Source organism: Leuresthes tenuis, unplaced genomic scaffold, assembly GCF_036924035.1.
Source record: "Leuresthes tenuis unplaced genomic scaffold, fLeuTen1.0.hap1 SCAF_10, whole genome shotgun sequence".
NCBI lineage: Eukaryota > Metazoa > Chordata > Actinopteri > Atheriniformes > Atherinopsidae > Leuresthes > Leuresthes tenuis.
Genome location: NW_027325364.1, coordinates 14,997,532 through 15,024,555, shown reverse-complemented (window position 1 = coordinate 15,024,555; position 27,024 = coordinate 14,997,532). Strand labels below are relative to the sequence as shown.

The following is a 27,024-nucleotide window of genomic DNA, read 5'->3' as shown; positions in this document are numbered from 1 at the left end:
GGGGCGGCTCAAGTCTTCTGTACAATGCTGTAATTTATCCCCTCGACTAAAAGGTCATCTCGTGCCTTAGTTTAACAATATTCAAGATGTCTGCATGGCAGCAGGAGCCAAAGAGTAGAAACACAATGTGTGTGATGGGAGGTTGTCAATAAAAACTCACGAGTCAACAAAAGGTGCATTGTTCTTTTTTTTTCTTCTTCTTCAAAATCAACAGTAAAACAGTAACTTGTGATCAGTTTATAAAAATCTGTACAGCAGCAAACGGAACCGAAGAACAGTCTTAATCAACATGCCGGGTCTTTACTTGTCAAACCAAAACGTAGAAAAAGCATTTAAAAAAAAAAAAGAAGAAATAAATAAAGACGAACTACCCTTTTTGCCTCTTTCAGCACAGTAGTTTGGAGCGTGTGGCTCCCAAAGGAGGCTTATCAAACTGTACTAAAAATACTCTTTAACAGCATTAGAGGCCTCGTTTCTGGCTCTAAGAGAAAATTGGAAAAAACTCTTGAGATGGAAAAATTCCATCTGTTTCTGATTTACAGCAACTTGGCATATCAACTATTTTCCGTATCAGTACCTTGTACAGGTTTAGGAGCATAATCATCAAAAGGTGCTTTCAAACAGACACAAACCCAGTCTGAACCCTGAAAATGATGTCATGCCGTTTTATTTGTTCCCGCCTTCCATCTTGGATTTCTCCTTTAGAAGCCCTGCTAATGTCTAAACACAAGTGTAAAGGATCCTCTCAGGAGTGCACTGAGAAGTGAAGTCTCACCGGTTGCACGGGAGAAGTTTCATGCTGGAAAACGAGTCATCTGTGACACCTTTCCATCATGCTTCCTGGTATTATAATGTCTCCTCTGATTTGAGGGATTGATTCTTAAGGAGGAAAGCAGACTGAGAAGTTCCTGAGACTGGTTTTAAGGTTAATTTTGGTAAGTTTGCCACAGGTCAGCTGTGAGCCTTACATAGACATGGTTCTCGATCCATTCATCGTGCAGGATTTTTGTTAAGTTTCAAACCATGTGACGTTGATATTCCACAATGAAACTGACGGTGATACCATTCTTATTCGGGAGTTGAGGGCTGCTCGGGGCACTGACGGCAAATCCTACATTCAGCATTGATCAGGTTCTGATAATGGAACCCCTAAAAAGAAAAAAAGCTGTTCAATTAAGACTGTAGACAAGCCTCCAGCTGGTTACACTGCACCGTGTGCGTGTGACAGACTAATGAAGCTTTCGTCTTCACCATAATTCTCAACTGACTCTGCTATCTCCCATCTTCATTACTCTTAGGTGAACTGAAATCTGTGCCCTGCTCACACAACAGAACAGAGATGAAGAGCTGCCAGATGATCACAACGGGACGCCTCACAGTACGTGCAGCAGGGGATGGCTAACAATCCCCTTACAAGTAACGGAGCCCTTCCATTTACTCTGACCAATGAGACGCGATCAACTTCCACCATAAACTTATGTGATCATATGTGCCACAGCAATATGATCACAATGAACCCCTCCCCCCTCCATTAAGTCAGTTTTCAGAAGCAATGATAAACGATTGTCTTGCCTCAACAAGTTGCTTTTGCAATAAGAGACTGATTTGCAATCGGTTGGTAATCAGAAAAAAACAAATAAACAAGGCGAGCATGTTTGCTGCTTCGCTTCTCAGCTACTTTTAGATCAGATGTATTATTAAAGAAACATGGCATTCTGAACGGTAGGTGTTTGTACTGGCAGGTTGAAACACGTTTTTTTATCAACATATATATCACTAAAATACACTCAGAAGGCTTAACCTTGTCAGTATTTTCTGGCATACGTAAAAAAATCATTATAAAAATTCTACGGCCTTTCGTGTTGAATGGAAACAAACATTGCGGCTACATCTGTTTTTTTTTTTTTAGCCTACAATTTGTCACGGTTACACAAAGTAACACTTCCACAGCCTTACGATTGCCATGGAGCAGTTTCGAAGCAGCTTTGGTTCTAAGTAAAACGTCACGCATTGCGTGATCCACTGTTCAGAAGTGAGACAAAGTGCTCTGTGCTTCCTATTGGTGCGTTTTAAACAATCAATTGTTTCTTTGCTTCAGTAGTCTGCTTTAAATTACGTTCCAACGGCTTGATTAAATCCCTGTCGAGTGGCTTTTTATGTTTTCATGGCTTACTTGTAGTTACTAAACCAGCCAAACATCCATTGGTATTAGAGTTGAGGTAGTGACAGTAAAAGCAGAGCAGCCCAGAACCGACAGTTAATTGGAGCCAGTTCTCTCTAAGACGATAATCTATCTAAATCTACTCCCAGATGCCCAGATTTCTGTAGATGGAATGTCAACTTTCTGCCATCTTTTCGTATCATTTCTCCTCCAGACCATCACATATGTGCACCAGATTGTTTTGGTCTAATTTTCACAATGAAGTGTCTTTATATTGATGAGGGAAAACCTCATCAATTCTCCCTAAGCTCAGGCAACAGCAGAGTGATGCTCTGTCTTCTTCAAACTACCGCTGTCTGCGAGGCTGAGTAGAGCCAGTCTCTGGTCACTGGTCCTTTCTCCGTTCTCATCCTCCTCTCCAGGTAAACCAGCCAAGATCTGGTCTTGCTCCGAGCTGCTGGGCTCAGAATCAGGATAAATGATGAGGAAGCAGGCAGTAAGGAACCCAAGGAAGGAGCCCACAGAGGCCGCAATTGGAATGACAAGCACGCTGCCAACTGCATCCACCACAGATCCGAGGGCCGAGGCAACCAAGATCTGGCTAATGTAAACCTGAAATAAAACCAAACTGTTACCACAGGTTTATAATTATCCCCTCCAGATTATAGTCCATAGCACAACCAAAGATGTCTGTGGATTCATTCAGTTTAGAATGCAGAGGACACTTTGGTTTGGCCGCATAGATGAAAACAGAGTAAAGGCCTACCTGGCAGGTTAATATGGCGCAATCAATACCAAAACCTCGTCGAGTGTTTTCTGGACTGTGGTGGATGTACTGAGAAAGGAACCAGAGAGAAGCAGATATAACCTCAACTGAAAATGGTTCATCTTATTGCTGCTGTATGCCTTTAGTGGTGCCTTCATGAACTACTCAAGCTTTAAAATAAAGGCAACATTTGAACCATCCAGTCTACATCTGTATCAGTCAAGTCTGTATTATTCAGTTTTATTGCACATATCTGTGTGATCATACCTCTTTTATTTCGTGGTACTGCCCGAGTAATGCATAGGGACAGTAGGAGATGCTCATGGAGATGATGCCCATGGTACTGATCATCACCATGGCGACATATACATTAGGGAAGATTGCCATGACTGCTGTTCCTGAAATAAGGGAGGATACAGTTTGGAAGTAACTTCATGAGAAGAGAAATATATCTGCTGTGAGTGCAGCTGTGCTTGAAAGTTTGCGAATCCTTCACGGGGTTCTGCCTTTCTCCATGAAAATGAACGAAGAGAACAGCTTCAGCTCTGAGACGTTGTTGGGTTTTCTCACATGAACTCTTTCATAGTGACTCATGTGCCTTGGATTGTTGTCTTACTGAATAAACCACTTTACATGTTCACAGACAGGTGGTCCAACATTTGCCTCTTGAATTCACTTTTATCATACAAAACTCATTGTTTCATCGATAATAATCAGACCCAATCATAACAACACCCCCATCGTGTTTCACTGATGATTCCTGAGCTTGAACGCTGGGTTTTTCCTTTTTCAAAGAAGAACTTTCTTAATTTAAACCCATAGTTTTATTTTGGTCTCATCCATCCAAAAACTGTTTTTCCACGTAATCTTTCATTAATTTGGGTTGATTTATGACTTCACGGACTTTTATGACTTTTTCTTTTGGAGTGCTCTGCTCGACGACTCCTGCAGGTGAACCTCGGTAAAAAAGGTTCTGAAGATCACAATTTGATAGAGAATTTAAAAATAACAGAAGACGTGCCAGAGACAAAAAAAAAAAAAAAGCCTAATTAATTTCTTCTTCAGATCAAGTGCTAATCCTTTGTTAACTCTACAGTGTGCACAATAAAGTGAATGGTGATGGTGTTAAAGCTTAAATATGTGCAAAACAATAGAAAGCTGCAAAGGTTTTACAAACGTTCAAGCATCACTATACATGAAACTGTCCCATAGGCTTCTATAGTATGCTCTACTGGTAACTGACCTACTGAAAATCCCAAAGTTCCAACGATGTAGATGGCCTTGATGCTCAGATCAAAATTATCCAGAGACTTCTGAAGGATGGCTGGATAAAGACAAATGATCAGTTGTAAGAGACAGTTTATGGGAGAAAAAAAAAGAAAAGGGAGCTCATGCTCAACCTTCTTTGGCTGAATCTTAATCTTGAAATGTGTTTTACCAGAACAGACAGCAGCAGTTGCAGCATACACCACCAGTCCCCAGCAGCCCATCTGAACTCCTCTGTTATAATCTTGGAGCTGTGTAGAATTGGATGGTGCCTTAAAAAAAGCAGAAACACTGCATTAACATTATTGTACACTTGACAAATAGACTTTAAAACAGAAATATATTCAAGAACCATAAAGTACGGACTGTACCAGGCAGTGTTTTTGTGTGTGTGTGTGTGTGTGTGGCTTGTACCTGAGGGTTTCCATTATAAATGACTTGTCCCATGAAATCGGTGTAAAACACAGCTTCAGCTATGATGGAGAACCATGTGAGGAGGTGGCACACACACAACCTCCAGAGCTGACTCGGCATCTGCGGTGCAGCGAAATACACACACAAGTAGCATGTTAGCAAAAAAGGAATTCAACCGAAGAGTGGTTTGTTACCTGCAACAGCAGATATTTAGTGATGTAAAGGTGGTTAGGACCATAGTACAACAGTGTACAGTTCACTCCACCTTCAGCATGGACAGCCAAAGCAGCCGCACAGTTGTACCCCCGTCTGCTCCTTCCTCACTGCTGGAGCTCTCAGAAGACAGACTGCTAACAGACGGCTGCAAATTCCGCTTGCGTGGATGTCGCTGGACGTCCCGCAGATCATTCAGACTGCGAGAGGTGGTGATCGGCCGAGGGCTTGAAGGTCTTGTGTGCTTTAGTCGATGCCGTTGTGATCTCACTCGACCATAATAGGAAAACGTAAAGGAGGGCTGAAGGAATAAGACAGAGCAACCTCAGCCTTACAAGAACAGCCATGGTTTAACACTACAGGAAAGAGTTTTTGAAAGGATGAATGAAATTATACTTGTCTGTAGAAGGTCGGTGGGTGTGGACGAGGTGAAACTGAAGTACTTGTAGTGCGGTTCCCTGGCTTAGTGGAGGTGTGTCCTTTGAGGACTTTGCAATAGTCAGAGGAGGCTGCGCCAGCGCTGACATCACTGGCACCTTTAACCAGCTGGGACAGGAAAAAGAAAAACGTAGAAGTAAAGTAAGAATAAAAGGCCCAAATTGAATCCATGGAACTCTTTATCTGAGAAAAGACGGTCGCTTTCTGTCTTTGAGCAATTGAACAATTGGTGATAATGGTCTCAAAATGATTTGAAGGAAACAGAAATAACATCTGTATTTGTGTCGGATGGTTTCACCTGTTTCAGATGTGCATCCTCTGAGGCGGAGCTTCCCTGAGAGAAAGACGGATGGCCATTTGTCGGATCCTTAAATTCAGCCAAAACTGCATTCGTAGATTCTGTGACCTCCATCCCATCGGTGATAGAGGGTGGCTCCCCGGGAGGAGGTGAGGACCCAATATTGTCACAAGATGGCTTAAAAGCATCTTCTAAATCTCCATTTGTTTCTGGTAGAAATTGCATATCAGGCAGGAAAACTTGTGGCTCTATGTCAAGGTCAGGATCCAACTTTATTGTAGCATCTGGCATGGCTAAGACAGAATCACTTTTACTCCGCACTCTGTCAACTGCAAGGAAGTCCATTTCTCCTTTCTCGGTTTTTGATTCCTTGTCCTCTCGGGACGAGGCTAGTACAAAAGCATCCTCCTCTAAAACTACATCTAGGAAATGGGGCGTGTTGCCAACTGGCCCCGAAGACGTTTGGCTAATAGATTCTCCGCCGTCGGCGTCTTTAAGCTGGTTGGATGCAGTCAAAATTTGCTCAGGGATACTGAGCATGTGTAGTGTGACAGAAATGATGAAGATGATCCCTGCGAAAAGGAAGAGCACCTGTTGCTGTGATTTAAATGCTCTGCCCAGAGCTGTGCCGGTCCAGTCAAGGCCTCCCAACATGTAACCAACTGCTCCCCCGAGCCCTAAAGAGACAGGTATAGAAGTATTATTGAGCAACATTGTTTGGAAATGTGTATGGAGAGTTATGTTACTGTGTAACTTGCTTTGTGAATGTTTAAAGGAACGTCATATTCAGTGTGTAATAAGAAACTAAATGAGTAGGCAAGTCTTTGTGTCCTGAAACTTTTTGCTATAGTCCTGCTATGCCTGTTCTTATGCTGTCATACAATCACTGCTAATGGCAAGTGATGTCACAACATCAGTCAAAGGGCTTCTGAGGTTCACTGTAAGTTGGTAGTGCAAGTATGAGTAGTGCAAGGCTGGTTTTAGAAGCAGCAGTCTTCATCTTCATCTATGAATGTCCTACCAGCAGAGAGACCGTGAATATTCAAGGCCATGTCTTGCTCCTCGGTGTCAGCAACATCAAGAAGGTAAGCTCTGATAGGCCCCTCAGAGGCATCAGCACAGAAGTCTAACACCACCACACCTATGACAGTGAGAATGATGCCGATTGGCTGCTTGTTCGGGCTGTCACCGATGGAAAGGCCTGAAAGAGAACCACAGGTATGCACATGCTGGATTAAACTGCAGGGATTACAAGATAGGACAGACGAACTCATTTCAAACCTACTCACCAATCAATGATCCGTTTAAAAACATCGCCACCCCAATCAGCACACCCACACAAAGAGCCAGAATGAATGGTCTTCTCCGGCCCCATCGCAGAGTACAGCGGTCACTGGCCGAGCCGATGAGAGGTGTGAAGATGAGCCCCAGGATGGGACTAAGAAACCAGGTTAAGCTGTAATATTGCTCAGGAAGCCCTAGAAGACACAGCGCAGATGTATTCAAATATATTCAAATGTAACATTGGCGACTGCAGCGAGGGTGACCAGATGCCCGGCTTTGTGCGGGACTGTCGCACGTTTTCATTACCTTGCATTACCTTTCACACGTCCCGCAAATTGAGACGTTGTTCCCCGCATTGTTATAGACAAACTCCAGTTTTGAAAAGCGTGTTTTACAATCTGGCATTTATGAAATGGCTGTTTGGAGAAAGCAGTGAGGGCGGGGGCGGGCTATTTGATCATGTTAATCAAACGGGAACGCGGAAGCAGGTTAAGGGTGCGCCCACCAACAAAAAACTATGCAAATCAGGTCAGAACAGCACCAGAATTATACCCAGTCAGGTGTGTTAACTAGTATAGTATGAACGCTCCATGCTTAGTATGTTTTCTTACATGAGAGAACTTGGGAAAGTTGCATTTCAATAAGATATATTTGTTACGTTTTTATTAGCAGTGTGTTATGTGCTACTGAATCAACCAGATGGCAAAGTATAGTAATGTTACAAGTTAAAGGGCAGAATATAGAGGTTATTTTAGACTACCTCGATGCTTTGGTATCCCACATTGTCCCACACACAGTCTTTTTCCCACATCTGGTGAATTGGAATTGGTCAGCCAATACAAGACAGACATAAATCAAAGTGTGTTTTTTTGCTTCAACATTAATCTTAAACTTATTTTTATGGGAAAGAGTTAATATGAAGCCATGCCTTCCCCGTCACGTGCCTCAATTTTCTTTGTCGACATTGTAAAACGCACCATTACAGCAAGATCCTGCAAGCCTTTGCCATCTGTACTTTCACAATGTTAACAGATTGTCTTGCTTGTATTTCTAAGAGGACAACTGAAATCAAATAAAAGCCCTTGGAAGGAAATGATGAAAAATGTTTTGGGAAATCTAATTATGCTTGCTTATTGAGACCATTTGGACTTGTTAGGACAGGACCGTGCTACACTGCTCTTTGTCTGCGAGCACCACTTTCAAACAGATCTATTAAACGCGCTTGCTGAGTAATATTTATTTATCCATTTATTCTTTTGTAAACCCCCGTCGTCCAGTTGGACGACAGAGCAGCTGACTGAAGAGCTCACATTATGTGCTTCGAGGTTTTCTGTTCTAATTTACTCATCTACCAGACTCTGTTCTGAACAACTTATAGGCAAACCATTCATAAGCTGCTCATGCAGGAACTTGTTAAAATAACTACAACATGTAAATCTGGGCAGAGCCTTTTTCTTTTTTTCATTATTATTATGACTTTTTCTTCACACTAAAAGGGGACTTACCACCTTGCATCATTTATCCAACCATAGCCCTTATAGCTCTTACTCACCAATACAGTTTAAGAGCCATTTGTCAAACAATAGTGACCAGTTATAACATGAAATACTAAAACATGCAAAACAACCCCCCCCCCCAGTTGCCTCTGTCAGAGATCAGAACGAAGCTTCAGTAGGAATTCAAATAAGTAAACTCGCCTGTTTTTAAAGTAACGCAGCAACTGTTTAAAAAATATGCTAAGTTAATGGGATATATAAGCTGATATGTATCTATTTTTATGAAACAATAACTTTGCTCTGAGGTATTAGGGGTCTACCTCTTGCAAAGAAGTGCACGTTCTGCTTTGAAAGTCTTCTGGCTGGTTCTCACCGGAACATGTTACTCTCTTGCTCTGCTCATGCCATCTTGAGTTCTTAAGCTCACAAAACAGAAGAGCTCTTAGAAGTAAAACATATCATTCCATCCATCTGTCCTTTCTATTTCAGCACATTTATTTTTCAGTGCGCCCGAGAGTGTTTGTTTGGGGCTGAAGGAAAGACACATGTCCCGTGAGAAATGACACCTGTTACACTACTATTAGCTGTGAAACACAGAACTTCACAGGTGAACCTTCTGCAGAAGTATGATACGCTCGTGCTGCAGGTTTGTGTTGCAAGAAGGTAAAGCTGACCATGGGCAATACAACAAGGTGGAGTTATGTTCATGCACTGTGGCTGGCAGCTAGTCACACTTGCAGTGACCAGATTGTTGTTTGTTGCCCCTTGTGAGTTGCTTTTGATTCAAATTGGCAGTGCAACTCTCCCAGATAAGAAAACAGGACACCTCGGTTTGTGGTAAAAGTGTTCCGGATACAGTTTTTCTAAAAGTTTGGGTATTTAAATACTTCAACGCTTCTTTGGGAGAAGGTTCTCACTTCCCTGTTAGTCCTGGTCTCTCACAGCAGAAAGACATTAAGAGAACAAGTACTTTAAAGGACTTTATCCTTGGTGTATATCCTTTAACAAAGAATGGCAGCTTTAAAAGCAAAATAAAGAAGATGTGACTAGGTTTTATTTTCCATGCAGTAGTAAAGCATATTATCACGTTATGTAGGACTGGTTGACTACAGCAAAAATTATAACTATAATTAGAAATCTTTGAAAATAAACAACATCGCATGAAAGTAAATACAATACTGTTATTCTGTCCTAAGCTACAAATAAAGCCTGTAGAGTATATTTGTTTAAAAGGTGTTAGCTTAGCTAAACAGAGGCTATAGCCTTCAAAAAACACTAAGCTAATGCGTCACCCATCCGGACTAGCTAACTAGCTTAATTTAAGCTTTACATGTTAATGTTTCAGAGGGTAGTGTTGTCACAAACGTTTACAAAGCTGAATGTGAAGACTTCAGAAGCAAGGACACAGCAAAATAATTTCTTAAATTTCTTGCTGTCCAGCAACTGTTATCTTTAATCCATTTAGATAAGCAGGGTGGCATATTCGGCTAAACTGTTTTAGAGACCAAGTCAAGAGTCAAAGGCTGCTAAGAAGCTCAATGACTCTGGACAGCCATCTATTTTACATTTACAAATGTGAAATTAAACCACAAAAGGATAAATAAATAAATACATTTCACTGAGATTACTGACATGTAAAAAAGGAAATACTGATGCTTTGAAATATTTCAAAGAAAAAGCCCAGGATAGGGTTTAAATATTGTTCACGGAGTGGAAAATAGTGAGCATGAAATGTGCTGTGTTATACATTCTTGTCATACCAAACCAGAGGTATTTCACCTTTGTCTCGTTTCTGCTACGGTGGCAAACTTGACATCTAACTGCATACTGCAGCCTCTCTGTGGCTACTGCTGGAGTTTAGATGAGCTGCAGCCAGGGAGATGAATGGCCTAACAATCAAGTTCCACAATGCTGTCCAGTGTCACCTTACTAAGATGTGCATCTCTTTTGAATAACCTTTACAAGCTTCATCACAGACCAAACTGTTCTGGTACAGGAAGTGAAATAAAACCCACGTACTCATAGCTAAGTGCGGCCAATTTGCAAATGCGGCTCCACCAATTTCCCATCACTAGGCGGAGGAACATTGCCACAACTATAATCACCAAGATACCTCATAGGAAGAATCAGGTTGCAGCCTGTGTCGACACCAGTATGATATCATCAGTATGACAGGAATAAAAATCATCCTTTTGTGCGAGTCAAGTGGAGGGGTTCAAAAAACTTTATATCTGAGTCATCTGAGCAATGTCTATTTAGTTTGGCGTGTGTGCTAAGCTGCAGTAAAACAGGTCCTGCTGATGTCTGTGCTCCACACTTAACACAAACGTTTTCGTCTCAAATTCATCTAGACAATTCCGACACAATATAACAGGGACTGACTTGACTACAACATCTCTTGAGGTTAAAGGAGAGAAGAGTGTCTATGTATTGCATACCTATCTGCAGTAGCACTGGTGTCACCAGGGCGGTTTCCATGGCGTAGCAAAACTCACGTCCAAACATCACGGCTGCATGCATTACCCAGCGATACCAGGGGATCCGAGCTGCTCTCCCCTCCTCCTCCAACTCTTTCTCACTTTCACTGTCTTCTGCATCTTGCATGGATTTTCTCATTTCAGGAGGGCCCAAAGCCTCTTTCTCCTCTGCTTCACCTCCCATCTCAGCCTGGTTCGACTTTATGGAAACTTAACTTTGCCACCGTTTCCCTACGAATTCCAGAATGATTTTGCTACTTTATAATAAGCCGACAGAATATGTAACGTCCGGGATTTCCATCTTGATTGATTACTGAAACAGGAGCCAAAGCTGTCCGGGAAGGCTAATCTGCAAGCATGGCGTTCAGAGGAAATAAAATGAAGAGGCAAGAGTCATCATTATAATGGGATGAATAAGTCCAAAATCCTGATGTGGTTAAGAAAATGCTATCCTGCGGGCATCATGTTCATGAAGGATCAGTCGGTATGATTTAGAAGCCAAGCTGGAGAGCAAGGGTTCTCCTCATGGCTGCTTACGCTCGAGTTCAAAATTCAGGAAGAGCAGAAAGCATCTGTGCTGCTCCAAAGGTATGTAAAGGGGAGGAGCAGGCTTGAGCAACAGAGATGGAAGGGGGCGGGTGAGACGTGTGTTATGCTTTCCAGTAGCTGTGTTTGTAGTAAGCTGAGGCAAACACTCCAATAGGTCTGTGACTTTGCTTTCTGGAGTGGGTGCTGGAGTCTATGAGCATACGACTGGAGGAGTCAGCAGAGGTCCGTAACAGTGCTCATCAGTGCGCTTTGAGCAAATCCGTGTAAAAACATCTGGAAATTCCTTGGCAAATACCCCCTGCTGCTCTCACACATCGACCTGCAGGAAAACAGACGCACGTTAGATGATTAAATAAGGTTAAAATATAGCAAAGGAGCAGGCCATATACTTGGGCTGAATTTGGCCTGCCCAAACTGAACCCACCACCATACTGTAATACTTGGGACCTTTTAAGTGAATCTTTTAAAAATTCCTTGTTTTATAAATATGACAGCGAGGGTCAAATACCAGAAGGTTCCCATGTGTAAAAATATTTTAGTGCATTTGGCTCTCATGATGGGGAAAAAAACAACAACCTCTTAGTTTTTCCAAAATGCTGTCCTGCCACTAAACTCCAGACATTTTATCTAAAAAAAAATGGGATCAAAATATATGTACAAAATATATGGATGAAAATGCGTTGCCCCACGTAAACCAGATTGCTCAGTGACATTGGGATTATTACTTTCAAACCACAAAACTGACTTCAGAGCCACAAGTAAAAGCCATCTTAAGAAATACACTAAAATGACACCATCTTGACTGTTGCATAAGTGTTAACAGTTAAAGCTGACAGACCTACTTTACAACCTTTTGAGATGACACATACCCTCAAAAGGGCGATTTCATTTCATTTTGGGCACGGAACTGGGAAAATAGTTGATAACAAGTCTCTTAACTTAATTTTCTACACGCACTTCCTGAGGAAAACAGAAGTTATTCCAAACAAAGGGTTAGATATTTTACTTTATTAACAATTTCAGTCAGACAAAGCCCTGTGCAATGTTTCGCTGTTTTAACAGATGCACATAATAGTGGTTATAAATAAATGTATACAATTAAAAACAACAAAACATGATACATAAAACCTGAACCTCCCTTGAGAGGGACTGAAAGCGTGTTCCTCAAAGGAATGTGCGTGTCCGACGGGGGTTGCTCGTTGAACCAGTTGTGGCACGTTTTGTTCAGGGAAGCCTCTGCAAACTTACCTGAGTTACCTACCTTTCAGTACATCAACGAGGTACTGCTACTCATTTTCGCCGTTGAGGATGGTGTGTACGACTTTACGTGCCTTTGCCTCTAAATGGATTAAACAATGCCTAACCGTTGACACACAGAAGGTTATCTTATTTTGACTGTGGTAAAACGTGCTATAGTTACCTTAGCGGGCTAAGCTGGCTAATTATTTAGTCAGCTAACGTTAGCGAGGAAAGACAGACAGACCGACTTATAGTTGAAACAAAAATAAAATAAAATACCTGCGGAGGGGGGTTGCTCCTCTTTGGTATTGTACAAGTAATCCCGCACGACACGACAGTCTTCGCTATGGAATAAGCAAAAAACTGTCGGTTTGGGTTAGCAGTCCAGCTAACTTTCGCCAGCTAATTCAGTGACCATTTGGTTTACTACACTCATCTATTTCACAAGTTTCCACAGTAACAAAGAGGGGCGTGGTCATGAAGGAGTAAGACGTCATTAAACTTACCAATAGGAGTTAACTACACGAGGCTACCTTACACCAGAGCTATAGAGTATATACGCTCTGCCTTACACCAGAAATAGTAATGCAGTGATATATAATATAGACTCATTTTCATATTGTAAAAGATAAAAAGAAAATATTAATTTTATTTATTTTTTCCATTTATTTGTAAACTTGTTGTCGAAGGACAATGTCATTTTAATTTTCGACTGATATGATTTACATTAGTGCATGGACATAGGACAAAGAAGCGTTTCACTCGCTTAAAAACTGTATTTTCCCCTAATTTTTCTTAAGTGTACTTTCGAGTGTTAATGTTTTTATCACAATTATGTATATAAAAAAAGGTTCTGTCGATTATGCAATTGATTAAACGAAAACATTCATTCATTCGTTACTTCACAGAGCAAAACTTTGCTCCAGCAAAAATATAAAAACATCCCAGCTCAAAGTTCTACATAGCGTCCATTAGGAATCCAAACACTTTCCACTTGAGTTACATCATTTTCTTTCATGGTTTGCTGTAATGGTTTGCTGTAATGGTCTTTGAAATGGAGTGCAATGTTGCCCTCTGCTGTAGAAAGGTAGACATTATTCTCAAAACGTTTTTATAATTCCATCTTTTATTTCTATGTGTAAACCTTGTAAAAATGAGGGAAACCTTTACAGGTGTATGACAAGTCATTGCTGGAAGAAGTTGATCCGAGTGAATTTGTCTGTAAAATGTACAACAAAAAGAAAAAGCAGATATGGAGATGCCTTTAATTATCACCAGGATCTGCCAAATAGCATCGTAGCAATCTATGCTCATCCTAAAAGTGTATATAAATATTGTGCGATATGAATGAAACCTTTTTGTTACTATGCTGTTGAACCGTCGTTGTTATAGGCAAAGTCAGGGTTTGAAATTTAGATTACTCGGGAAAGCATATATAGTTGGGCAAATACTCTTCAAAGGAAATTATATCATTTTTGAATCGGGAAGACATAGATAGGGTTTCAACATATTTGAAAAAACTTTCAAGAGACATTTTTTTGTACAATTCCTGTACAATATAATACTCTTGAGTCAGTTTAGTCAATAAAATATGAATTTACCACATGAAAATGTACAGGTCCAAAGGGATCAGAATGTCCTATTGCAATATATTAGAGTTTAGCTGCAGACAAAAAGTTGTCTCGTGTCAGTGTTCATGCAGTTTGGGGAATCAGCTGGGTTTCTATTTGTGAACTGGTTGGTGCTCATTTTGACAAATGAATGGCTTTACTGGGTGTCGGTCCAGAGGTGATGACACTACACCATTTATAAAAATAAAGCCCATCACAGTGACATCTCCATAAGTGTAGCACTGAGCACCGTTTGTAAAAGACAGTTTTACACTGTGTTATTGTTCTTCGGATTGTCACTCTGCTGGGCACTGGGAATCTTGGTCATCATGATCACATTATTGGTGGTTGCATTGGCTGTCTCTCCTGAGGCCTTGGAGCTGTGCTGCATACTGACAATATCACCACTGGTCTGCTCCGGCTCTGCGCGACGGAAAAGATGCCTCATAGTGGCCTGGGGGCAGCAATGGTGGTAAATTATTTAGTAAGTAACAGAGTGACGGGTTGACAAATTATGGTTTTAGGGAAGGATAGATGGGTAGCAGAGAGGGAGGAAAAGACTTTCTGAGTCGTACCTGGAAATTATTTGTAACGAAGCAGTAGACAACTGGATCCATACAGCTGTTCAAACTGCTTAGAGTGACAGTTAAGTGGTATACAATCACATGGTGGGGCATATCAGGGTAGAAGTACACCAACACCTACAACACAAAAAGAAAAGAAAAAGCCAGTCACACACAACGACTGTTAACATAACAATGTGCAAATTGTGTTATCATTCCCACATCTTATCTCTTCCAAAACTATTAATATTTATACTCTGTACGCAATACTTCTCAGAGATAAAGGCAAGAGTTGATACTGTTTACTTTCTCATTTAAGAAAAGCAATATTTAAAGAACAATCAGAAAATATATCCCCAATAAGATGTAACACATATAGATATATACAGTGTTCTCTAAAGGTTGCCACTTGTTTTCCTGACTTGGGTGAAGTGTATGTGTTCCTCCTTCACTACAGAATCTGAGGGGCTTAGCTGCTCTTAGGACTACATTCCTCTGGACGGAGATCTTAGTTGTTGTACCTGGAATTCATTACAGCCCAAATGCTCCTACCGCTGAGAATACCTTGACCTTCACTTTTCACATCTGTGCCAGTTTTTCCTTTAGTTCCTAGAATTGTTCATTCTTCATAATACTCCTGTCTGCTGAGATGAACACATCTATCACAACCAGCTTCTGCTTCTTGTCCACCACCACTATGTAACTTGGCCAGCTGCTGCTGTTGTCTGGAGCCTAAAGTCCCACTAAATATTGGCTTTGCTTTTCTTACTCACTTTCAGTGGAGTGTTCCAACGGGACTTCTCATCAATACACGGCCCTGATAATGTTCCTGTTCACTCTCCCAGCTCCATGGTTTTGGCCCTCAGTGTACACTGTTAAAGTTAGCATCTTACCCACCTTTTTTCTGTGCGTACTCAGGGGCAACACTGCTTTTCATCCTGATGAAAATGAACAATTCCAATCTGCTTTCAAGCCTCAACCCAGCATTGAATCTAATCTTTTTGTAGTATTTAATTGTCTGATTATAACTGATTCACTTTAAATTATGTGATTCTGGAGACTAAGCCAACCTGGTGCTTTTAGACTTAACAGCTGCCTTTGACATCAAAGCTCATTCCATCATCTCGTCACAGTTTGAAATTTTCACTTTCTATTTTCTACTAGGGGAGGCAAAAAAAGGAGGAAGGATTGCATCAATAACACAAACCACAATGTCCTCAAACAAAGTTCCTTTAAACAGTTACTCATCATTTGAGCACCATGTCTTTGTTTTTAGCAGCCCTCCTATTCTTTGTATAACAGTCTACAGACCACCCCAGTATTCCACTTCTTTTATCAGTTAATTCTCTGAACTGCTATCAATCGTTCACACCACCTACAACAGGATTTTAATAACTAGTGATTTTAATCTACACGTTGACAACACCTCGGACCCAGTATCCAGAGAATTTTGAAACCTCTTATACTGCTTGGATTTTAAACAACATGTAGCACAGCCGACCCACAGCAGAGGACACACCCTGGACCTGGTCATAAGCTTTGGCCTGTCCGTAGATGTGTCCTCTGTTGTGGACCTGGCTGTGTCTGACCACTACTGTGTGTTTTTTAACATCACCAGTTTTAATCAGCGGGAGGCCCCGGTGAGAACGGTGAGGAAACGCTACCTAACTCCAGATTTTACAGAGCACTCCTGCAGAGATTTTACCAGCACCTTGTGATTTTATCGTTGACAATTTTAACAGTAATCTTAAGTCAACGCTGGACTCAGTGGCTCCTCTTTTAACAAAAACAATTAAGACAAAACCTACATCACCATGGATGGAAATGAGGAAACAAAGAAACTGAAAAGAAACTGCAGGAGTGCTGAAAGGAGATGGAGTAATTCAAAACTAACAATTCATTATCAAATTTTACGGCAGCAACTCAAAAAGAATTTCCCACTTCAAAAAACTGATCTCTGACAATAAAAACAATCCCAAATTTCTCTTCTCCACCACTGATCTTTTAACAAACAGTAATTTAAGCAGATCCCACAAAGCAACATCAGGTACTCTCTGTGAGGACTTTGCAGACCACTTCAGCAGTAAAATTGATGACATCAGATCCAGTCTTTTATCTCAACAGTTTTTAGCCGTCACCACACCTGGATCATTGCTTTTACCTGAGGAAACACTGGAGAGTTTTGCCCTGGTTGATGCGAGGACACGTGGTCGAGTCTTCTCCCAGGTAAACCCTACAACCTGCCTTATAGACCCAATTCCCACACCGTTTTTTAAAACATTTTATGGATTCTTTGAGGAACAGCTTTTAAACATTGTGAATTGCTCTCTCCAGACGGGTGTCTTCCTCACCTCTTTTAAAACAGCGGTGGTGAAGCCCCTTCTGAAGTAGAGCAATTTAGACCCAAACATTCTTAACAATGACAGGCCTGTATCCAACTCACCATTTTTAAGTAAAATACTAGAAAAAATGTTTTTTAACCAAGTAAATGTTTTTTTAAAATATGAACAACATTTTAAAGAAGTATCAGTCTGGTTTTAGGAGGAACCACAGTACTGAGACAGCCCTCTTAAAGATTTTGAATGATACCAGGTGCAACTTAGATAACCATAAACTCACAGTCCTGGTACTACTGGATCTTACCGCCGCCTTCGATACAGTAGACCATCACATTTCATTAAACAGACTGAGGAACCTGGTCGGCCACTCTGGTACTGTTTTTAACTGGTTTGCTTCCTACCTCACAGATCGATACTTCTTTGTAAGTATGGATACATGTTCCTCAGGGACCCATGAGATCAAGTTTGGGGTTCCCCAGGGGTCAATTTTAGGGGTCCAATTCTTTTTAATCTGTACATGCTTCCCCTCAGGGATGTCATCAGGAGGCACGGCATCAGCTTTCATAACTATGCTGACGATATGCAAATGTATACTGCCGTGTCTCCTGATGACACAGGGCCACTTGATGCCCTTTTTTGCATTTTAGATATCAAGTCATAGATGGCAGCGAACCTCCTACAGCTCAACCAGGACAAAACTAAGGTTTTAGTCATTGGTCTTGAAGACCAGAGAGAGAAACTTTTAACAAAATCTTAAACCATCTAAAGCTGTCAAAAATCTGGGCGTGATTTTTTACTCTGAGCTTAGTTTTATTCCACATATCAAAAACATAACAAAGATAGGTTATTACCATTTTAAGAATATAGCCAGAGTCCGCCTGTTTCTCTCTCAGACCAGCACGGAGGTGCTGATGCATGCTTTTATCTCTTGTTGTTTAGATTACTGTTATGCTCAAGAGACTGTTGATGTTTTTAAAAAGAGGCTCAAGACTCACCTTTTTAATCAGACTTTTATTTGATTTTCTTTATTCCTTTTAATCAAACTTTTTATCATATTTAATTTTTGTTCTATGTTATTTTCTATGTATATATCATATGTTTTAACTCCATGTTTTAGTTAGACAATTTAACTATATGAGGTGAAAAGCTTTTAATCTATTTTGTTCATTTTATACCTTTTTAGATTATTTTACTGTTTTAGTCTTTCAGTTTTTAGCTCCAGTATTTCCTCATGGGGGCCTACTACACTGGGAGCTGCTTTTGGTCCACTGACGGGGTGCTGTTCTGTGGACTGCTCTGGCCCGGGTGGCTGGAGGACTCTGCACCTTGGTGTGAGGCCTCTTGTCTGCCCGGGTTGGGACTATCTCTGTGGCGGCGCTCCCTGTGGTCGTGGGCCAGGAGCCCTCTCACTGTGGTCGGCCCCCCAAGGTGGCTATTTCCTTGCCTTGGGTCTGGGTGTCCGGCCATGTCTGATAAGTGCAGTGGGTCTGAGCTTGTGTGTTTGTGTGTGTGTGTGTCTGTTTGTCTCTGTGTCTCTCTGGGTATTTATGGGGGTGGGAGAGTTGGTAAGTTGTATATCATTGTTGTTTTTAGCCTCTGTGAGGCACTTTGTGTTGCTTTTAAAGTATGAAAGGTGCCATATAAATATAATTTGATTTGATTTGTTTTGTTTGATGTAGGAGTCGACCTAACTGATCACTCCTCTGAAATAGCCTCAACACACGTAAGGTGTTGCCCCATAGTCTATCTTTATATCTTTATCGTCAAATCAGTTTTTAAAAAAACATGACATTTTCCTTTCATTGTCACATGTTTGCTGCAATCTCTGATCTCTGAGTTCAACCTTCCCCTAACTAAATGAAAACAAGAATGATGTTATAGGCTTTTGGACATCCTGAACTGCTGATGTAGGCACTCTTAGCTTTTAATAATCACTCCTCTGGGAAGACTCTTGGTGTTTATGTGACACTGTTTTCTAATTTCACAATCAGATCTCCTCTGTTGCTAGGTCCAGTTTCTTCGTCTTATAATTTCTAGCAACAGCAAAACCCTGTCATGCCCCTAAATGATTTGGAGAGGGTGATCCAGTCTCATCTAAATTTTTACTTTTAGATGCATTAATGGACAGGCTACACCTTAGTTGGAAAAATCCATTGTTAAAGAACCAATCTCTATTTCTTGGCCTTCCTCTTGAGTTGAGCAATGCAATCCTTTTTGCAAATCTCACTTTTTCTATTGTGGTGCATTGTTTGTTGTCATATGATCAGTGTCATAAGAGGTGGCTGATGACAACTCCACTTCTTAATCTGTATCCATATCCATTCTCTGTGAATATGTGGCTGGAAGGTTTCAGCCTGTGCAGAACAATAGTGGGTACAGTGTATCATGTACCTTGGTATTTGCTACACTTGATGGTGACTCATGGAGTGGCCTCAGAGAGAGCTTCCAATGTCTTTTTTCCACAGCTGCACTGACTTTTTGATTAACCTTGAGGGAACTAACTGAGGTGGACTGTGTTTTAGGATGGTACTGTTGTACCTTTGCCCCAAGCCTGTACTATGTGTGAAGTACAATTTTTAGTAAATAAGGCTGACCATCAAGTCTACTATGGCCTTCACAGTGATCCGTGGAGTAATCCATCTTTGGATGCTTTTACCTGCTAAGTTTCAAGGATATTTTTAAAAGGCTGCCAAATGCCATTTTATTTCACTGACATCCTTTTTTTAAGAACTTGATGTTGTGTCCAACACGTTGACATGTTTTGTGAAAGCTTCTCAGCTCTAGTTTTTTTTCAAAGGTTCCATTTACATATCTCTGCTTTTCACTTTCCCCAAGAAGTGGTTGGTCCTTGTGGAGAGAACTGAAGAATCCTTCGCACAACCGTGCTTTTCTCTGTGTCACTGTCCTTGACATAGATGGTTAAGCTGAGGTCAAACGGAGGACATGTTCAATTAGGTTTGAAGGTGGTGATGTTGTTTAAAGAGCCGTTTGGTCATAATCAAGATGAATCTTCTACACATAAAATCAGAGGTGACATTGAATTTTTGTGGGTCCATTTTTCTCAGTGTTGGGACCTTTTTGAAAAAAAAATCCGTTGAATATTAGATATTGTATTGATATTGAAATGTGTCAAACTGGGAACTCACTCACCTGTCTGATGTGGAAAGGTGTGAAACAGATGGTGAAGATGATCAGTACAGTGGTTAGCAGCTGAACAGCCCTCCTTCTCCTCTCCCTGTATAAATACCATCAATATGACTTGACATTTTAGTCTTGCATCAGTTGCTTGTGTATTATGTAAGATATTCTCAAGTTTAGATGTGCAAGTTGCTCTTTCATTACACCTGTTTGTGTAACACTGGTTCTACCTGCTCTGCTGCATCAGGTGACGATCAGCAAGGGCCCACATAATGCGCAGCGTGAAGACCACAATGATGACAAGGGGTAGGAAGAACTCAGTGATTGTAAGAAAGAGAAGCTTTGAGAGGCAGCAGCCCGTATGTTGGAAAGCAGAGGAGAGAAAGGAGTAGGTGACCACGATGGCAAACAGCCAGACAGAAATGCACACACACTTGGCAACGCTCGAGTTCCTCCATCGACGTGAAGCTTCAACCTGCAAGGACAAAAGAAGATGAGATATTTCAGATTCCTTCTTTAAAGTCAAGATCAGCAAGTACGAAGGGGTACAGGATTTTCAGACAAAGTTACTTAGACAAACTGTTAAGCCAAACTAAAACCTGCAACACATACCTGCACAATGGCAAGGTATCGGTCGACACATATGCAGGTTAGAAACAGGATACTGCAGTACATGTTGACAAAGTAGCTGAAGATGTGCATGTAGGAGCATGTGAGACAAGTTCCTCCGCTGTAGTAGAGCAGTATGCGAGTGGGCAGAGAGAGATTCACCAAGAGGTCTGTCACTGCCAGGTTGATGGTGTATATCACTGAGGTGGTCTTCTGTTTGGTGAGGTAACAAAAAACATAAAGCGCAACTGTGTTGAGGACCATGCCCACCTGGAAAACAGAGGGAGATATGCAGTAGAGGAGAATTAGACTAGAATTAGAAAGTACTATTGAGTTGCGAAAGAATATATATATAGTATATTAAGACACCCAAAATACTCCTACCAAGAAAATGAGAGAGTTTATGACCATCAGTGTGATCCAGAGGCCGTAGAAGTCATTGTAAAGTCCTTCGTCTAAATGTGCCAGTCTTTGAAGATATGCCTCCATGCTTATGTTAGCTGGACTGGTTGTTACAGGAAGGATAGAAAACGAAGTGTTCATTAAGAGCCAGGATTCAGTGCTGTTGTACTTCATCATGGTGGTGGTTATCTGATGTCGATCCGCATCAATGACGATGGTGACACAGATGGTGTTGAGTCTGTGATGTAGCAGAAACTGTAAGACACACGAGTGTTCATTTAATTTTTCCACACTCAACAAATGACTGCTGTAGCGTATGCAGTCTGCATTTCATTTAATGACATGCTCTTCATTTTCAATGTACTTTGACAGAGTGGAGCTGACGTGACTCGGTGACTGCTAAGCTTTCTCTCATAATCTACTTGTCCATCATCAGACACTGCAATGGAGTCTTCACAGGTGTCATTGGCAATAGTCAGTGTTAACTGGAACCAGTTTTGGGACTGTAATCTTTGTTCAACTTTGAATACTTTTCCGGTTTCAGAAATTCTGCATCTATTAAACACACAGGCTCACATACTTGCCCCCTCATTCCACATCTGACCCCTCGGTGGTTGTTGCTGTTGGCACAGAAACACTAACAAAGCCACTTAAAACCAATATCTGAACGATTTAGCCTATGCTCTCTCATGATCTATGGGTATATCTAATTCCATTCCAGTTTTTTTTTTCTCTAAATACAAAATGCAGAGAAAATGCATCCTCTGAATTTTGGCCTATAAGTGACACTGGAGTCAACACCAAAAAGAAAAATTCTTTGAGGTTTCACATAATTCAGACTAGAGAGTCATTCTGGGCTGACATGAATCAGCCATTAATCCAAAACTGGACTGTGTTTATTTATTTACTTCAAGAAAGATGTGAAATTCTTCTCATAACAGGAATAAACACAGTGGAAATATGTGCAATCTGTTTGTGTGGGGACAGGATATTTACGGCTTCAATCTGTGTGTCAGTTAATTTGATTAATTATGCTAAACGTTTGCATTCACTTAGTGGATACAATCAGTGCAAAGACCTCTTCAACCTCTAGAACAAATTTATTGGCTGAAATAACAAGTGGTTCTATTTATTTATATGCTTTAGCTGCCATATGACATTATGGATGACATTCCAAAAACCAAGAGAAAGGACACCGGATGAAACATCCACAGATTATCACTCAACATCTTCTAAACAGTAGTGAGATAAATGCAACAGAATGTACACTATACAAGCACACACAGCAGTGCTATAACTCTGAAGCAACAAGAAAGGGGCAACTTAAAGTATGCCGTTGGAATAAAATAGAATGTGACCTGTCAAGGGTGTTTTTTTTACATTTCAATGATAACATCCTGCTTTTATGAGAGTCTATAAAATCAAGTTATCTGTGTATATTTAAATCAGACCATCAGGTGTGAACGTTAGACAGCAGAGGGCAGTCAGTGACCACATGATACGCAGTGTACACGATAATATGGCTGTTTTAAAAATACATATGCTTCGACAAAGCTGATCTCAGGATATAAATTATGAGACGAAGACAGTGAAGGAGATCCAAAAGTTCTAATGCATCCAGTGTCATTTCAAATACTGTCTGAAAACTGCCAAGTCACAGGATGTTAACACATTTTCCATTCCTTGGAGTATTTAACAAGTATCAACCCAAAAACTGGCTGGAGGCGAGCATGTCATGTATTCTTCCATGACAAATGCAGTTTAATTGCTCGAGTGAACCCAGATTGGAGAGTTTTGAGATGCTCGGCATATTGTGTTGCATATGCTCATTGCTCATAACTCAAAAAATATAGTCTACTCAGGCTAATGAGAATAATATGCTCGCTGTGGCTAGGGCATGAATAATGTGATTCATCTTCAGGAACAAAATCAGTGTTGCCACAGAACATTAAGACCAATGAAGAAAATAAATGGGTATTTTCACAGCAACATCCCCTGATATTAGTCAGCTTATTGGAGCTAGCTCATCATCATTAACACCGCTAACGAGTGTCATGAGCATCGCTCTAGGGAAATCGTGTGTTAAACTATGTATTTCCTCTGTTAAGAACAGATGGCAGTAACAAGTAATACCTTCCAGTGGTTTTCAGTGATGGCTTGTTGACTGAAGCTGAGCTGTGGGAAAATAAATGCTGAGCCCAAACACATCCTGACCTGACTGATGTCCATAGCTACAGGCTGTGCTCAGCTCTGGGAATGAAAAATCTCAACAACGACTGGATAAATTAAATTCATTCATGGTCATATGACAAACCCCAACATCCCTTATAATTTAATAATAACCACTTGTCTTTGGTCTGGAGTATGATTGTATTCCTCCGTTTGATTAGTTGGATTTTTCAAACACAGAGAGTCTGAGAAACCTCACCAGCCCCTGCCCTGGCTTCAAAATCCAACATAACTGCCCCTCACCTCAGATCAGTGAACACACTGCAGTGTGTTATATATCAGCCTTGCTGTGATACTGCCTGAAGAGGCACTAAAGAAAAACACAGTTTCTTAAGAAAATGCTTAGACTAATGAAAGCAGCAGAAGAAAGGAATTACAAAGAGATGTTAATTTCCAGTCGTGCCTGAATGCTTTAATGAGTTACTTAAATCAGCAGATAATGCTGTAACTAACAGTGTAACATCTACCAGATTCTACAATGCAGAAATCATATGCTGATGGTCCGATGCCAGTTGTTTGCTTGAAAAAGCCCAGAGCTTGTTTAAAGCCTACTTGTGGCAAATGTCTGTTGGGCATAGTGTAGACACACACAAATATTAGACTCAAGGAAAGTCCATGGAAAGTCCAAGGAACCCTCTGGCCTTTATGATAAAACTACAGGAGGGCACAGACCAGGAAAGGGTTTGAACTCATTTCTAAAGGAATGAGTGTTCCCAGGAGCACAGAGGCATTAATAATGGTTTAGCTGCGCAGACAAACTGGGTAACTGAGCTAGACGAGGAAATGACCAAAACCACAATGGTCATTCTGCTTCAAAAGAGCTTTTATATAAGTGAGTACCTACTAAAAGGATGACCATCCCTTCTGCTCTCCATCAATAGGTCGAATTAACATATTTTTTCTGGGTTTGGCAGTGATCTAGAGTTGCATCATAAGCTGTGTTTTGACAGGAGCATTTTTTCTTATACAACTTGCAGCACTAAAGATTTCTGCTTAGTCATGTACTTCCAGTCATCTCACTGTAAGCCCCCAAAGGAGCCAATCCAATTGGTTATCTTTGAGTTGTACTGCTGGAACAGTGGTTATTGTTTGTAAATGCAACTCGGACATTCATGCCCAGCTCGATGTATGGGAGGGAGACAGGCTTTCAGTGCTACATGAGGACAATGAAGAGACTCAGAGAAATAAAACATCTCTTTCTAATAGTTTCAGATTAGTTATATTCAAAAGTACAAATAAAAATACACACGTCAGCACAGACCTGTACGAAGGGGCCACATGAACGGTTTGCCTAATCTTTCTGGTATTTTAGACTGCAGTGGAAACACAAATAACAGCAGTATGAAGGTGCTATTCACTTCCTTAAAAACTGCCTAAGAGGCTAAAAGTACTAGGTACTTCTAGTCTTAATGTGACTTTAGTGGCTGAAGAGATGGTAGAGGAACAAAGCACAGGACCTTTCACTCAGGAGACTGGAGTTATTTCATTGTGAAGGACAGTTGCTGTTGACTGTGTTTGCATCAAAACCACATGGTTAGGTTAAGGAAAAGAAGAAGCAAATGTTAGAAGACATACTCTTCTCCAATGCAACAGGTTTTGCCTTCGTTTCCAGGGTTACACTAGTGACGTGTCTTGTGACAATGATAACACCAGCAAAGAACATTTGGCCACGCTTTCTTGGCATTTATATGAAATGTAGCAGGACTATATACTGAGGTCTTTTAATCTCTGCACAGTGAAATATGGCACTGAAGGGGTACCGTGTGCTTTGAAATTTGAGGCAAAGGGCTCCTTGCCAAGAAAACCTGTGATAAATTATGAATTAGATCATATTAACACAACAGGGGATGGAGACAGAAGACTAGCTCAACACCTCAGTCTTTGACTGTCTCAAGTGGCCCATCCAAAGCCTTGTTTGTTAGTTCACAAATGCTTCTCATCCGATCTGGAGAAGCTTCAGAGAATCAGATAAACTGTCCAGATCCAAGTGTGTAAATCTCATAAAGACTCGTAGAAGGCTGTAAAGAATTCAAAGATTTAATTGCTTCCAAAGGTGCTTCAATAAAACACTGAATTATGGATACCAAAACCTTGATAAATGAATAGGTTGTGATTGTCTCTGATTTGAGTCAACCCAGATAAAATCTGATGCACTACTATTTCTATCCTACTGTTGCTCTCCTTCCCCAACATCAAAGAGAGCGGTGATGCAATAACTGTAAAAGGATACTGAGAGGAGAACAGAAGGCCTAGAGGCAGATCACAAATAACACTGTCCAAATAAATTCCAGCAGTATGGGAGTCCTCTGTGTGTGTGTGTGTGTGTGTGTGTGTGTGTGTGTGTGTGTTGTTGTTGTTACTGTCTGAAAGACAGAAATACACTGAAAGGGAGATAGACAGGGTGGGATAGTGGTGCGGAGCTCTCACGCTGCACATCATCAAATTATAGCTTTACAGAGGAGCCCTCGAGGCAAACAGAACATTTTGTTGCTGCTGTGACTCTAATTTTAGAGATGGTTGGATTTGTGCTTGCAACAAAAGCTGGCAAGGTATTTCTATAGCCTGACAGGGTAACCTATAACAAACACTTGACTTCATATACCATTCATTTTAGAAACTTTTGAGGGTCCATCAGATTATTTTGCTTGTTTATTCAAAGTGATTGCAAAATTTCTGTTCCTGCAATAAGTTGCACCAACATGTGAAAAGACTGTATGTGCCCCTGTCTTGATGTTTATTGTCTTTAGCGTTCTGTGCGAATGTTATCATTTGTTTGGTTTCCGGGATGACACATAACTAAAAGAATACAAACAAGGCCTTAATCGATGTCTACTTACCAGCTGAGAAAGATCAGACCGACTGACTCTGAACTCATCAAACCTGTGTCTGCTGAAGTTGTCCTCTTGTCCTAATCCAAAAATCCTTCATTGGCATCCAGTGATGACTGACTCTCAAATCAACAGCGAACATCCACTTTGACATTAGTCACTTTTTTTTGTCTTGACATGTTCAGCTTTTCAGAAGGAATTTCGTCTCTCCTCTCATGTTTTTGATTCATGCTGGCAGGCTGCAATCATAAGCAATCTCCTTCAAATCTGAGCGCCGAGATATTATTGTCAATTCTGCCCTTTTCACAGCTCGTCTGTAGCTCAATGTACGTTTTTCTTGCTATAATATCAAAACATCCTCACGTCTCTCTGCCTCCACCTGTTGCAAGTCTCACAGCTCTCACTGCATCTTATTCTTCCCTTCTTTCTTCTCGTTTTAGCATCATTTCACTTCATTCAGGGACTCTGCCTTCCCATTTCCCTCCCTCACATCCTAAAGCCCCCCCCCCCATCAGTTGGGTTCCCAGACAGGAAGTCTCACTATGTGTTTACATTCTGCAAAGACACTCTCATGTGCGCCCATGTACACCATACACTCACACAAAAACGAGAACACATTGTTAGAGTATAGCGCTTTTCCGAGCCACCGAATGTTGACATGTAGCCTAATCTGAAGACTGTAAAACGCAAATCATGAAGATGCTG

General features: G+C 40.9%; 2 protein-coding genes across 2 annotated transcripts; both read right to left on the bottom strand.

The window, feature by feature from the left end:
- Positions 1-181: 181 nt before the first annotated feature.
- LOC140316494 (solute carrier family 45 member 4-like) lies at positions 182-11,689 on the bottom strand. The gene is made up of 12 exons (XM_072394346.1): positions 10,775-11,689; positions 6,846-7,034; positions 6,578-6,757; positions 5,557-6,233; positions 5,217-5,366; positions 4,873-5,121; positions 4,608-4,727; positions 4,366-4,465; positions 4,171-4,251; positions 3,195-3,325; positions 2,928-2,996; positions 182-2,773 (listed from the first exon to the last, which is right to left on the bottom strand). The coding sequence occupies exons 1-12, from the start codon at positions 10,995-10,997 to the stop codon at positions 2,471-2,473; spliced, it is 2,472 nt and encodes an 823-aa protein (XP_072250447.1). The 5' UTR covers positions 10,998-11,689; the 3' UTR covers positions 182-2,470.
- Positions 11,690-14,479: 2,790 nt separating this feature from the next.
- On the bottom strand, positions 14,480-26,771 carry LOC140315782 (G-protein coupled receptor 20-like). Its single transcript, XM_072393364.1, has 7 exons — positions 26,329-26,771; positions 21,245-21,517; positions 20,864-21,130; positions 20,482-20,726; positions 20,264-20,348; positions 14,787-14,912; positions 14,480-14,665 (listed from the first exon to the last, which is right to left on the bottom strand). The coding sequence occupies exons 2-7, from the start codon at positions 21,437-21,439 to the stop codon at positions 14,480-14,482; spliced, it is 1,104 nt and encodes a 367-aa protein (XP_072249465.1). The 5' UTR covers positions 21,440-21,517; positions 26,329-26,771.
- Positions 26,772-27,024: the final 253 nt, after the last annotated feature.

What these genes read in the sequence shown, in the direction of transcription:
- LOC140316494 (XM_072394346.1), bottom strand. Translation starts at nt 10,997, where the DNA reads ATGGGAGGTGAAGCAGAGGAGAAAGAGGCTTTGGGCCCTCCTGAAATG. An exon ending in ACCAGTGCTACTGCAGATAG is followed by an intron (nt 7,035 to 10,774) that starts GTATGCAATACA and finishes TGTGTCTTCTAG; the next exon opens with GGCTTCCTGAGCAATATTAC. An exon ending in AGGATGCACATCTGAAACAG is followed by an intron (nt 5,367 to 5,556) that starts GTGAAACCATCC and finishes TTCCTGTCCCAG; the next exon opens with CTGGTTAAAGGTGCCAGTGA.
- LOC140315782 (XM_072393364.1), bottom strand. Translation starts at nt 21,439, where the DNA reads ATGATGAAGTACAACAGCACTGAATCCTGGCTCTTAATGAACACTTCG. An exon ending in TAAACTCTCTCATTTTCTTG is followed by an intron (nt 21,131 to 21,244) that starts GTAGGAGTATTT and finishes TCTGTTTTCCAG; the next exon opens with GTGGGCATGGTCCTCAACAC. An exon ending in CACCTGATGCAGCAGAGCAG is followed by an intron (nt 20,349 to 20,481) that starts GTAGAACCAGTG and finishes GTATTTATACAG; the next exon opens with GGAGAGGAGAAGGAGGGCTG.